Below are 13661 nucleotides of genomic sequence, written 5' to 3'. Positions count from 1 at the left end.
GAATAGTTATCTTCCAAGAACCCCACTGGTTCTGTTTTAGAATCCCTCTGCCTTCTCTTTCTTGCTCAGTTTTCCTGATTTTCTCTAATCCTTTTTTTCCCTAGAGAGCTCCCCTCACTAGACTGTGAACTTCTCAGGAGCAGGGCCACATCTTGCCCACCTCGGTATCCCTGGAATCCAGTACAAAGCCTAGCACACAGGAAGTGCTTAGTAAGCAGAAGGAGGGAATGAATGGGCTTGCGTGGCTTCGCTACCATTTGTGCACATCCAAGTAGTTTCCATAATTTTTCCTGTAGACTCAGTCATTATATATCTTCTGATATGATAAAATGAAAAAAACAGATTTTGGAAACTAACAAAAATGGATGTGAATCTCAGTTCTACCTCTTCTTGTATGGTAATTTATTCCAAGTCATTTAGTCTCTTTAAACTGCAGATTCCTTGATTGTACAATAAGGATAATAGCACCTGTTGCTCAAGATTGTTGTAAGGATTAACTTACTGCATGAGAATATGCATGTAAAAGTGCTTGACATTAAGTAGGAACTCAAACGCTTTAGTTGCTTTCTTCCTTTACATGGAAGAAACTCAGAAGACTCACAAGAATGGATCATCCCCAAGCCAGCCACTGAGGATGAAATATGGTCTTTTATCATCCCCTGGCTTCCCGGGACCCTGAGGCTCTGACTGAGGTCCAGGCCTTGCTCAGTCCTGAGCACGTCAGAAATCAGACTTAGAATCTCCTGACTCCAAATGCAGTGTATTCTCTCTATTACTCTGCTACAGGGAAGTAGAAAAAGAAGTAGCAAAAGAAATTCAAGGAACTGTTATAGGTTTGGGTTCTCCATGCAGGCCTGATGTCTGGGCTTGCAGTGAGAAACCCAGGTTCATTTAGAGGGGTTAGTTTCCAGGGCCGAAGATCTTTGGGTTGGTTTTGTTAGCACATCGGCTCCCCTCTCCACACACTCTGGGTTGGAAGTGCCACAGCATGCTGCTTTCCATAAAAGTCTTTTTTTTTTTTGGCCGTGCCCCTCGGCTTGCAGGATGTTAGTTCCCAGACTAGGGATTGAACCCGTGCCCTCAGCAGTGAAAGCGCAAAGTCCTAACCACTGGACCTCCAGGGAACTCCCCTTAAAAGTCTTTTTCAAACCAAGTCCAGCTGTTTTAGCCCCCAAAGGGCAGCCAGATTCGTTGTCCTCTGGGAAAAATGGTAAATGGTTATCCCTCCCCACGATGCCTCCAGCACCACAATAACAACAACAGCCGCCCTTTACCAAGTGCCTCCTCTGCTGAATCTTCCCTGTGCTGACATCACTGTGAGTAGGTATTATTAGCTCCATTTTACAGGGGAGCAGGTTGTCATTAAGACTGTAGACTTCAGAGTTAGACTGAGGTTCAAGTCCTGGCCCTACCATGTTCTAGCCAACCCTCTCTGAGTCTCAGTTTCTTTATCTGCAAAATAGGATGAGTAATGTATACCTCATAGTACTATAAGGACTGTGTGAATACCACATGTGTGGTACTTGACATAGTGCCTAACACATGGTAAGGAAATCCTCCATCAATGTTAACTGTGGTGATGATGACCCATGACAGTGATGGTGACAATGCCGTGACCTCTTGATCTGTAGAAGGTAGGCCATCATAGTAGATACTAGAGGGATGAGGAGAGATGGCAAAAAACCCCAGTAGTTCCTAAGACAAACTCAAGAGAACCTCAGGAATGGTGTTGGAAAGGAACATGGTGTTATTGGTTGGAATAAATTCAGGGAAGAGCTGTGTTTTACTTATTCATTTAGGGTATTTTTATTGACGACCTACTGTGTGTCAGGCCTTGTGCTAAAAGCTGGAGATACAATAATGATACAACAGATATGATCTCTGCCTTCAAGGAGCTTACAGTCTCATGGGGAAATCAGACACTATTAAAATATTTACACTAGGATAATTATTAAAATAATTATAAAATTACAAACTAGGATAAATGCTATGAGATAAAGGGACAGGTTGCCATGAAAGTATATAACAGGGGTCCTGACCTACTTCAGGTGATCAGGGATAGTTTTACTGAGGTAGTGATAACACTGAGCTGAGATTTGAAGGATCATTAGGAGTTTATTAGGTGAGGGAGTGAGTGAAGTAGAGAAAAGCTTCCTAAGCTTATGGACCAGTATGGCCCCTAAGGTGAGAGGTAGCTTAGTGCTTTCAGAGAACTGAGAAGGTCAGTGTGACTTCAGTACAGAGAGTGGGGAAGAGTGTGAGACTGGAGAGGGAGATCAGGGCCTTGCTGAGGATTTTTTTTTTTTCTCCTTATTCTATGATCATGGGGACCATTGAAGGATTTGGAACAGAGGCTATTATACATGTGTGTTGCACATGTGGGGAGTGATATGACCAACTTGGTATTTATAAGAGATCTTTTTGGCAGTGGTGTTGAGAATGGGTGGGAGGGTACAAAAGTCACTGTCGGGAAACCAGGTAAGAGGAAGCTTTGCATTAGTCCCCCCCTCAAAATAACGCTGGATCGGGCTGAGTAGCGAAATCAGAGGTGAGGAGGGAGAAGGGGTTTGAGATATTTAGGAGGCAAAATTGGCAGGACTTGATGATGGACCTATGAAGAAAGAGGAAGTGTGAAGGACAGCTCCCAGGTTTCTGGATATACAAATGAATTATGGCCCTGCCATTCTAAGCTTAACCAAACAAACAAAAAAGCTGAAAAAGAGAAGACCATATTTGGGTAGAAAGATCTTGATCTGCTTTTGAACACATTGCGTTTGAGGTGCCTTTCAGACATCCAGAGGTAGATGACCCATGCCTGGGGCTACCAATGGTAGGACACAATGACCTTGGAATGCCTTTGGGCGCTCTGACCCAGATCCAGGCTCTCTGGGGGTCAGGCTTGTTTAGTCCAGTTGGTCTGAGGACTCATGATTTGCTTCTCACCCTTCGTGGTTCTGTTTTCTTACCAGAATATCCTGAAAAGGGGTGTCATGAGAGAATTCAGCCCAAGGGAGGGGTACAAACAGTCTGGGGAGAGAGTCAGCTTCCCCAGGGGAAACAATTCAGATGTTGATACATGTTGTCTTAGGTGTTTATTTCCCCAAATCTGTGGTTGAGATATTTGTGTTTGATGTGTGTTCATTTCTTTATTCATTTATTAATTAAAATATTTTCTATTAATATCCATCCACAATATGGCAGGCACAATGCCAAGTCAGAAAGGACCCCTGGGTCTTTGGGAAGTGTCATCCCCAGAACCTTTCTGGCATTGCTGTTCTTGTGATCAGAAAGAAACCACATAGGATGCTGCCCTTTTTCTGAATACTAACTCTCCAGGATGCTGACTGCTGACTTTTATCAAGGGGTCACGTCCTTGACTTCAGAGAGTTGGTTTGTCAGGGGCTCCCTCTTCAGCTGAGACTCCCAGATCTGTCTCTGGGCTTCCTCTCTTTCGCAGAGTCTCCCTAGACAGGATCTGCATCAATGCCAGTTCTTTACTTTGAAAGGGGCACAGCTGGGCAGCCTGAGCTCCAACCCCCCACGCCCACGCCTGGGCCACATGTTTCCTATTTGTTGTCCGAGAGCATCTTTCTGTGTCCAGGTGACGGTGAGAGAAGTGGCAGTGCAGGCTTTGTGTCCTCATCTGAAATGGCCGAGGAAGTGGGACTGGGGGGCAGAGGGGGGAGAGCGGAGGAGTGACTCATTCAGCCCTGGCACCATGTGATAGGATCTGCGAATACACATGTGCAACAGATACACGCTGTAAGAACATTTGCCTTGTGAAAATCTAAACTCACGAGCCACATGAATTCAGGACAGTGACTACCGTCATGAAAGGGAGCATAGTGTCCTTTCAAAAATCCTCTAGTATGTTTAACATGCAGTGCAGTGAGGGAGGGGGAAAACTATGCCAATTTAGGCACTTGGGGGAAGTTGACGTTCCCTATGTCAGCGGAACAAAGAACTTTGTACACCTGGAGTGGATGGTGAGCCCCTGTTTAGGGGAGATGTTCCTGCAGAGGGTGACCGTATGTCAGGAGGGACAGGGAGACTCCTTCCCAGGGTGGGATGGTAGACTGAGAATTGCACCTCTAAGATTCTCTGATTCTTGGCTTTGCTTTTCATCTTGAAAAGTTAAGTCTGCCTTAGGCAAGTCTGCCAAGGATGGAAGTGTCCTTGAAGTCAGAAGGACCTTGGCTAAATCCCAGCTCCACCTCTCCTAACTGTGTGACTTGGGCGAGTTGCTGTCTGAACCTCCTCCTCCTGGTCTGCAAAACCAGGTCCATAATACTTCGCAAAGTGTGTGTACAAGGGTCAAATGAGTTAAGCCTAGCAGCCAGCACCCCAGGATATAAGACAGGGAGAAGCTTTGCGGAGCACCTGATCAGCGGATCAGCTGTCAGCGCTGGTGTGTGCGCACGGCCTGGGTCTGCACACTCCGGTCAGAGAGAACATTCGTTGCTCCCCAGAGCACAATGCAGGGCATGCGCCAGCTCGCTGGCAGCCTGGGGCTGGGACACACTGTCCTATTTCTGCTTGAGGAGACAAGGGCTCAGCAAGCAGTTAGCCCACCTGGCTTAAGTTTCCCTGGAGAACTCGGTCCTCGTTACAGAGAAATCCTTTCAGGTTCCAAGGGTGGCATGTTGCTGCAATCCGACCCCTGTAAGAATTCTGGCTATGTCCCCTTCTCATGCCAGCTCTTTCCTAAAGCTGATTTTGTGAGGAGTTATTTTCCTAATGTGTTGGATAAAATCCTGATGCGTGTTTCTGATGGTGTCTTAGGAGGTTCACACTGTTTTTATTTTACAGGGGAGCATTAACAAGGTATGGACTAGCCTTTGGATGGAGCTAGCACAGTCACTGTCAACTCAAGGCCGTTTTCTGCCTGCAGAATCCTTGGTACCCCAGGCATGGCTCTGGCTTCATTGTCACCATCTAGCACACGTGAATCATGCCAACCCGAAGACACTTGTCCCGGTTCAGGGTGCCTGTCACAGTCATCACAGTTTCCATCTGCACATACAATGCAGATTTATATTCATTGGTTATTTTCTCCTCCAACATCCCTGCAGGCTCTGTAGGGTAGAGTTCTTGGCCCCTTTATTCAGATTAAGAGAATATGGCTCTTACAAGGTACCGTAATTTGTCTGACGTCACGCAGCTGATTATTGGCAGAGCTGTTTTTCAAATCCTGGTCTTTTTAAGGGGCAGCCTGACAGAGTGAAACACCATCCAGCATTTGCATCTCATCTATGACATTCATGAGCCGTGTGACCTTGCACATACTAGTCATTAGCATTATAAAGGGTTATCAACATTAGTGGTAACAGTGAAGTTTCCAAAGCATCCAGCATGGTGATAGGTGCTCTACACCTTATCTCATTGCATTCTCACAGTAGACATGAGAGATGGGTTTTATTACTATCTGTTTTACAGGTAAGCATCCTGAAATTCAGAGAGCTAGAGTAACTTGTCTGAGCCTCAGTTTCTCTATAAAATAAGGATATTAATACCTCCCTGGGAGGGTGATTACGAGGACTGAATGAATGTGTGTAAACTGCATAGCACACGGCCTACAATGGATGAGGCACTCAATCAATGCTTCCTTCCTTTCTCTAGTTCCCCCTCTGACTCCTAATCCAGTGGTCTTTCCACTGCATCGCATTTAATCCATTTAGAAGCTGAGGTCATGCCCAAGTCCTTTCATAGCTTTCTCTCTCACTCTCTTCCCACCCTCCAGAGGCCACTTCAAGTCTCTGATCTGAGCTGTCTGTCAGATGCCGCCTCTTTAGTCTTCTGCCAGTTCAGGAAGCACCATCTTTTCCTGGCATGCTGCTCCACACCCCTGACATTTGCCCCAGGGCTGTGTGCTGGAACCCTCCCAGCCTCAGGACGCTCCCCTTTCCCGACTTTCTCTAAGGCAAATACAGGTTGTTTTCTTTATTTTGGCATCTTGCCTGAAACCTTCATGATGTTGTGTTTCATGAGGGCTGGCACATGGCTGTGACCTGGAACCCAGGTCTCCTGACTTCCAACGTGATGTTCTACAGCTTATTATTTAATGTTTAAGAAGCATATGCAGTAAGTCATGGGCAAAAATAGGAGCCCTGTCTTTGGGGATCCTCAGAAATGTATTTATTTGGCTCTCAATAAATGCTTATTTAGCACCTGCTCTCAGCCAGGCCCTGGGTGTGGCAGTGAAGGAAGCAGGCGGGTCTGTCCTTCGTGGAGCTTTCCCAGAGCACGCATTCTAGGGTGGGAGGTAGAGAATAAAAACGGGAAGTAAGTTGGAAAGATAATTTGAGATTTTAAGTGCCATGAAAGAAATTAATTGGGCTGCGAGATAGAGAATAACTGGCGGGCGTTTTGTGCACTGTGATTAGGTCGGGTGGTCAGGGAAGGACTCCTTGAGGAGGTGCCATTTGAGCTGAGATCTTCAAGGAAAAGCTGGGGCAGGAGGATTCCAGGCTGAGGGAGCAGCGAGAACAAAGACCCAGGGGTGGAGAGGGCTTGGCTGTTCTGGAGTGAAATGGAGATCTGGACGACTGGGACACAGCACGCCAGAGGGAGGAGGGAGAAGGGAGAAGGTCGGGAGCTGGAGGATGTTGGGCCCCGGAGGCCAGAGAGTTTGCGTTTCTAGAACCAGTGGGAAGCCACTGAAGGGCTTTAAGCAGAGGAGTGATACGATCCGAAAGAAAGCTGAGGTGGCTAAGTGGAGAATGGATTGTAAAATGTGAACAAGGAAGCAGAGATAACAGTTAGCAGGCTGTTACAATAGCCCAGGAGAGTTGACAGTGGCCTGGACTGGGTTATGACCGTGGAGACAGAAGCACATCAGTTTGTGATTATGTTGAAGTTAGGACAGCAGGGCTTGGTGAAGGACTAGATGAAATAATCCACTCTGCTCAATCTATTCAGTACCCATTTAGCATAAATCAAAGTGATCCCTAGTTTCAGTTCCTAAACTGGGGGTTGAGGGGAACGACAGACATCTGGCGGTGGGTAGACTGGAGAGGTGACGGACCTGACTGCCAGGATATACCTCTGCAAGTTTGAGAGACCCTAGATAGAGGCTAGTCCTTGCATCTCTGAAAGACAGCTTGGAGGAGTGAAAAGGGGAGATTTTTCAAAGAATTCATTCGTTCAGCAGTCCTACAGCAAGTGCCTTATCCGTGGCTGGTGTTCTGCTGGTGGTGAGTAAGATAGGGCTCTGCTCTTTAGCACCTCCCTTCTCTTGGGGGAGGTAGAAATGTAAACAGACAAATCTCAGCGAGTGGGGATAATGACAAAGGGATGAACAAGGGGATGTGGGAACATGAAGGAGAGGACTTTTCATAGGGGAAGTAAGGGAAGGCCTCACAGAGAAATCGGGCATCAAAGGGGTTAGGAGAAAGAACATTCCAGAAAAGGGAATAGCATTTGCAAAGGCCAGAATCCTGAAAGATGGCAGTATATTCAAGAAACAGAAAGCAGCTGAGTGTGGCTGGGGTTTAGAGTGTATGGTGGAGAGGAACAGGCTGGTATGTAAGGTTGCTGACTGCTCTGCAAAGTGCCTTGTGTGCCATACTGAGTGTATTGGACTTAATCCTTTACACATCCAGGGACCAATGGAGGTCTTAAAACCAGGGTCTAGTTAATGGAAAACACATAGCTGCCCCATACCTGCTGCGTCTGGATGCAGCCTCGGGAACGTTCTTATCACAGCTCTCCAGGCAGTCACTTCCAGTCAACCAGAATTGGCAGGGGATGAGGCCTATTTGCCATTCCCGGAAGAAGATGAGTCTGTGGAGGAGTTTAAAGAGAGAAGTGTTCTAGGACCAAAAACTACCTTTTATAGTTATCTCATCAGCCACAAGTATAAATTGCCTACATTGTGTAAGACCTGGAGGACAGTCAGAGAGAACCCAGCGTCCCTGCTGTTGACGGGAGAGTGGCTGTTGGGCCAACAGAAGAAATAACAATCTAGCCTGAAGGAACATATTTCTGAGTGTGGCCATGGTTGTATGAACTCCAGGGGGGCAGTGGTGAGGCAGAAAGTACCAGGCTTTCAAGGAACTCTGGGCCACTAGGCCTTGAATGGATGCACTTGACCTGTAGGGAAGTGCAGTATTTTAATAAATGCAAGGCCTCCTTGTCCAACTGACATTGGTCCTTTTCCCCAGGAAGCTCTTTTGAAAAGGCTGTGTAGCTCCTTTGAAGAAGATAAAATATCCTGGGCTGAGGAACCAGGAAATAACCATTAGTCTAAGAGTTCAATGATGGCTGTGATTGTCCTTGCCAGTTCCATATCCCTGGCACCCAGCACAGGACCTGGCACACGGTGTGTGCCTGGTGATGTTTGTTGAGTAAATTAACTAGAAGAAGAAAATAACCAACCAACCAACCAACCAAACATCCAACCTGGGTTCTAATCCCAGCTCTTGAATTTCATTTCTCTTAACTATACAATGACCTGGTTGGTCTCTATGGCCCTTCACATTCTGCTGTCCTAGGATTCTAGGATGATGAATAGAATGGTTCAGAGCAAGCCAAGTCATCACTCATATTTCTGATGTGCCTCAAATTTAATCAGAATAAAACATCAAAATGAAGCAATACTTTACAACATCTCAGATATGCCTTCTAAAAACAGAACCTGCGTCTGTCTCTGAGTTGTGAAGAAAATGTATTAGGTTATATTACACAGCAAGATTGTCCTTTTTGTAGGAAAGAAAATGAATTAAATCTTGTCTTCCTGACTGGGGATTTTAATTGGGACTTGAGTCAACTTGATCTAAATTTGAGCATCCATCCAGAAAACATTTATTGACATCTGCTATGAGCAGGGCTTTGTGCTAGGCATGTGGGAGAGAGGAAGATGAACAAGACACAAGATGTACAAGAGCCTTCTAGGCAGAAACTGACAGTCTAGTCATCAAGATAAAACATCTACACACTTGACTGTGACCCCAGGTAGACTGAGAATCAACGGGGACAGGACTAGGGGAGGTCAGAAGAGGAGACCCCTTCAGGTACATCATACAGGCAGGAAGTCTACCTCTTAACACACCACGTAGGGCTCAGAATTCACCGAGCCAGCGTGGCCATGAGGATGTGCTCAGGGGCTGCCCAGAGCTCCTGGTCACTAGCCTACAGCCACCAAGTCGAGCTCCTCAGCACAAGCTGTTGTTGGCAGGGAAAATCACCTCAGGCATTCAGCCATTGGCCTTTATGAGCAATGGGTACACTACGCCACCAAGCTCAGTGGCCCCTTTTTATGACTCACATACTTGGGGCCAATTCAAAGAAAAAGTTGTTCACTGCAACAGGAATTCATATTTTTTTCTTTTGCCCATGTTACCCTTTCTGCCTCGGCTCCCACTGAAATTCAAGATCTAACTAAAATGGGAGCATGTGCTTTCTGACATTCATTCAACAATCACTTGTCAAAACCTTCTCTGGGCAGGGCCCTGTGCTAAGTGGTAGGAGACTCATGCAGGCCCTGCCCTCAGGGAGCTGACAAAAGGCTGCAAGGGCCAGGCAGCCTGTGATACCAGGGCCAGGGAGAACTGTGACACCAGCTGTGAGAGGGGGCAGATGACGTGCTCGCAGTCAGAGGGGAAAGAGTTTGCTTTTAGGCTTTAAAAACGGAGAACCTAAATGAGATCCATGGGATTTGGACCTCAAAAAATGTAGGGATCATACACATTGAAATAGATGTGGTAGGTTTTCTAAGATAAAATAATGACAAAAGAATTGAGGGAGAAAAAACTTTCCAGACATGTTTAGGAAACTGGGAATACTTCAGTTTGACTATAACAAAAGGAACATAAAGGAGAATAATGCTTTTAAAAAAAAAAAATGTTGAGGCCTGAGTCAGTTTAGGCTGCTATAACAGGGTACTGTAGACTGAGTGACTTAGACAACAAACATTTATGTCTTACAGTTCTGGAGGCTGGAAGTTCAAGATCAGGGTGACAGCATGGTCAGGTTCTTGGTGAAAGCCCTCCTTCTAGTTCACAAATGGCCTTCTTGCTGTGTCCTCACATGGTAGAGAGCAGAGAGAGAGAGAGAAAGAAAGCTCTCTTTCTTTTTATCAGGTTACTAATCCCATCATGAGGGCCCCACCCTCATCACCTAATCACCTCCCAAAGACCCCATCTCCAGACACCATCACATCAGGGATTAGAGTTTCAACATAATGAATTTTGGGGGGACACAAACATTTAGTCCATAGTAGGGCCAGATTATAGAGGGCCTCCTTAGATGTTCCAGGATAAGGTAATTATATATTTAATTCTGTAGGCAATCAGATGTCACTAATAGTTTTTAGGCAGAAGTGTGCATAAAATCCTAGGGTTGGAAAGGACTTTGGAGATGACCCAGTCCAGCCCTCCATCTCACACATGAAGACTGAATCCCAAAAGGGGAAGTTACTAACCCAAGGCCAGACAACTAGTTAATGATGGAGCTGGAGCCAGGGCCAGCACCAGATCCAGATCTTCTGGCTTCAAATACAGTGGTCTCGCCCTCTGTGATGAGATCTGCACCTTGGGAAGATAATGAGGCTTTCTAGTGGAGGTAGACTGGGAAAGGAGAGGCAAGCATCAGGCAGAGCTTTGGGAGACTTTTGTATAAAGTTTGGATGAAAGACAACACCTGAGGTCTTTAGGGCCTTGGCAGTGGGCTGACAAGGAAGGAGCTGATGGGGGAGAAACACAGAAGTCCAGCCAGTGGGGCTTGGATGAGGAAGGCAGATGGAAGGGAGAAGTCCACTTGTACTTGCTTCGGCTGCTGTTCTTTACTGAGTTGTCCCATTGGTTCCATTCGGTAAACTACCTCAAAGTGGACAGGGAGGGAAATAAATCCAAAATAAATGCACCAAACACCTTCAATATTTTCTAAGTTAACCCTCTTTGTAATTTTTTTTTTTTTGGTCCCTCTTGCCTAGAGGACCTGGTCCTTTTCCAGAGCCTGGCCTTCCAGGTCGTGAGTCCTCAGCAATGTTATCCATTTACCAGCCAGCACTCTGGCTTCGTGGTTTTACGCACGGGACACTGGAGCTGCCATCATCGTCTGAGCGTCTCCGGTTTTAGGTTTCCTGCCAGGCCCTGTGAAGGTGCCGTGCATGTGACTTGCCTCCCATCCCGTGACTCTAGGTTTAGAACCAAAGCCCTGAGATGACCTCCAGCAGACACCAAGCTCCTGACTTCTGACCTGAGGAAGGCCCTGGGCCAAGACCACCTGCCTCAGAACCTGGGAGCATGAAAATGCAGATTCCTGGGCTCCCCCTTACACCTACTGAATCAGTATTTCAGCGTGGGGGCCAGGAATCTGTATCTTAGACAAGTGTCCCAAGTGATTTTTATGTACCTTAAAGATTGAGACTCTGCCTTAGGTCACTTAATTATTTTTCTGGGCATCAGTTTCCTTGTTTGAAAACGGGGAAATTATGTACTCAGTTTACTGTGAAAAAAGAAAAGCGCTTGGGGAAAAATGCTAAAAGTTTTATATATATTTATAAAGCTAACATATATGTATGCAAAATTATTACATGTATTACTAAGTTTACAATCTTGGGATCAAGGAAGTTTGAAACATTTCTCAGACTGAAATACACTGAAAACTGGTAAAATGTCTGAGTGCTCCCACCTGGAGCATGTATGCTTACCAAGCAAGAGAATATATGAATGAATACTTCCAGGAAAGATAAAACCTGAAGCAAGGTCATTAAGCTTTCTCTTCAATATCCTCCACCTCATGCATTCAGTCAGCATTATTCACTGAGTGCCTAATATGTGTCAGGGCACTGTGCCAGGCTAAGAGTATAGAGATAAATAAGACATGGTCCCTGACCTCGAGGGGTTGGAGATCAATACGGAAATGAATGTTCAATACGATGTGATAAGCACTGGCTCCAGGGTGGATAGAGGGGTGGGTATTACCGCTCTGGCGACAAGAGCAGGAACCAGCTGTCAGGGAAGGTGCCACCAGAGAGGTGACCCTAAAGCTCTGTCTTGAACACAGGTACAATTGTTCCAGGAAGGAGAGCCCCTTTCATAGTCCTTGTCACTCACTGGCTGCCTTGTTTCATTCCATCAAATTCTCTCATCAGTTTCCTCCCCTCCTCCCCCATCAAACCAGTCTCAGGGACCCAGTTTTTTCCATCTTCACTGTACCAAAGCCTGCTTTCACTCTAAGTCAATTCTTAGGTTTAGTCATAAACACTGGGATTTAAAACAATGCTTTTTTTTTGGAGAGGGTACAGTTTACATTGTTACGGCCAAATGTTACCCCCAAACAAAGCTCTATTGGAGATTTGTTTGTTTCTGTTTGTCTTTTTTAAAAAAATTTATTTATTTGATTGCACCGGGTCTTAGTTGTGGCAGGCGGGCTCCTTAGTTGCAGCTCACCGGCTCCTTAGTTGCAGCACACAGGCTCCTTAGTTGCGGCATGCGAACTCTAAGTTGTGGCATGCATGTGGGAGCTAGTTCCCTGACCAGGGATCAAACCCAGGGCCCCTGCATTGGGACTGCAGAGTCTTATCCACTGCGCCACCAGGGAAGTCCCTGTTTGTTTGCCTTTTACATCAGCTAGCTGATAGGAGAGGTGTTGTGCTTGGTTGATTAGTTGTTTTTTCAGGGGAAGAGAATTGGTGACAAGTGGTTTTCCCCAGCCCTTGTTATTTTACATAAATTATTACTATTTTGCTTATCTGTAAAGAATTAAGGATTAATACATAGTCGAAGTTAAGTTGTATAATGGCCTTCTTAGTGTTCTAAGGTAGAAAAACAATAGGTAATGAATCAGACCCTAAACTGAGATAGCCCTTCAAAATTTATAAAGTGTCCTGACCAGGCATGTCCTTCCTACTCCAAAGGTGATCCCCAAGTTCTCAACCTCAACCTTGGCCCGCTCTGAGTAGAAATGCAGAACCTCAAACAAACTTACGGTTGCCAGGGGGTAAGGGCGGGGAGGGACAAATTGGGAGATTGGGATTGACATGTACACACTACTATATATAAAATAGATAATTAATAAGGACCTATGTATAGCACAGGGAACTCTACTCAGTACTCTGTAATGGCCTATATGGGAAAGGTATCTAAACAAGAGTGGATATATGTATATGTATAACCAATTCACTTTGCTGTACACCTGTAACTGACACAACATTGTAAATCAACTATACTGCAATGAAAACTGAAAACAAAAAACAAAAAAAAAAAAACCAAAAGAAAGAAATGCAGAACCTCAGGCCCTACCTGAGGCCTGCTGAATCAGAATTTGTATTTTAACAGGATTCCCTGGCAATTCATATGTACATTAAAGTTTGAAAGATACTCTGAAGTTAGTGAGTTATCCCCATTTATTGATTAAGACACTAATGTCCAGAAAGATTAAGGAACTTGCCCAAGATCACATAACAAGTATAGGATTATCCTGGTTTATCACATAATAAGCCAGGATTCAAGCCCTGGTCTCTCCAATTCCAAGTTCAGCGCTCTGTCCACTGTACAGCTGGGCTTCTTTGTACCATATTAATTAAGAACACTTCTTGAGTAGTTCATGACCAGTGAAGAGGGGAAACAATGATATTTTTTCAAGGTACAAGTGTGTCTTCTTGAGAGCTGCAGGAGACAAGGAGAGTCAGAGAGCTCACACACTGAGCTTTAACTTTA

General features: G+C 45.5%; 1 protein-coding gene across 4 annotated transcripts in view; it reads left to right on the top strand.

Annotated features, from left to right (window-relative positions):
• Positions 1-13661, top strand: part of SERGEF (secretion regulating guanine nucleotide exchange factor) — a 228000-nt gene that overhangs the window by 172696 nt on the left and 41643 nt on the right. Inside the window, exon 11 of one of the 4 annotated variants that reach the window (XM_068555085.1) lies at positions 4810-4835. The exons of the other annotated variants lie outside the window; for them this stretch is intronic. Within the exon in view, the coding sequence (XP_068411186.1) occupies positions 4810-4820 (11 nt within the window). The 3' untranslated portion in view covers positions 4821-4835. Of the gene's footprint in view, positions 1-4809; positions 4836-13661 lie in introns of those variants that run through there. 4 annotated transcript variants of the gene reach the window in all.

The sequence above is a fragment of the Eschrichtius robustus genome, chromosome 11, assembly GCF_028021215.1.
Source record: "Eschrichtius robustus isolate mEscRob2 chromosome 11, mEscRob2.pri, whole genome shotgun sequence".
In the NCBI taxonomy this organism is placed as follows: Eukaryota; Metazoa; Chordata; class Mammalia; order Artiodactyla; family Eschrichtiidae; genus Eschrichtius; species Eschrichtius robustus.
The sequence above is the reverse complement of the archived record's forward strand: the minus strand, read 5'-3'. Positions and strand labels throughout refer to the sequence as shown.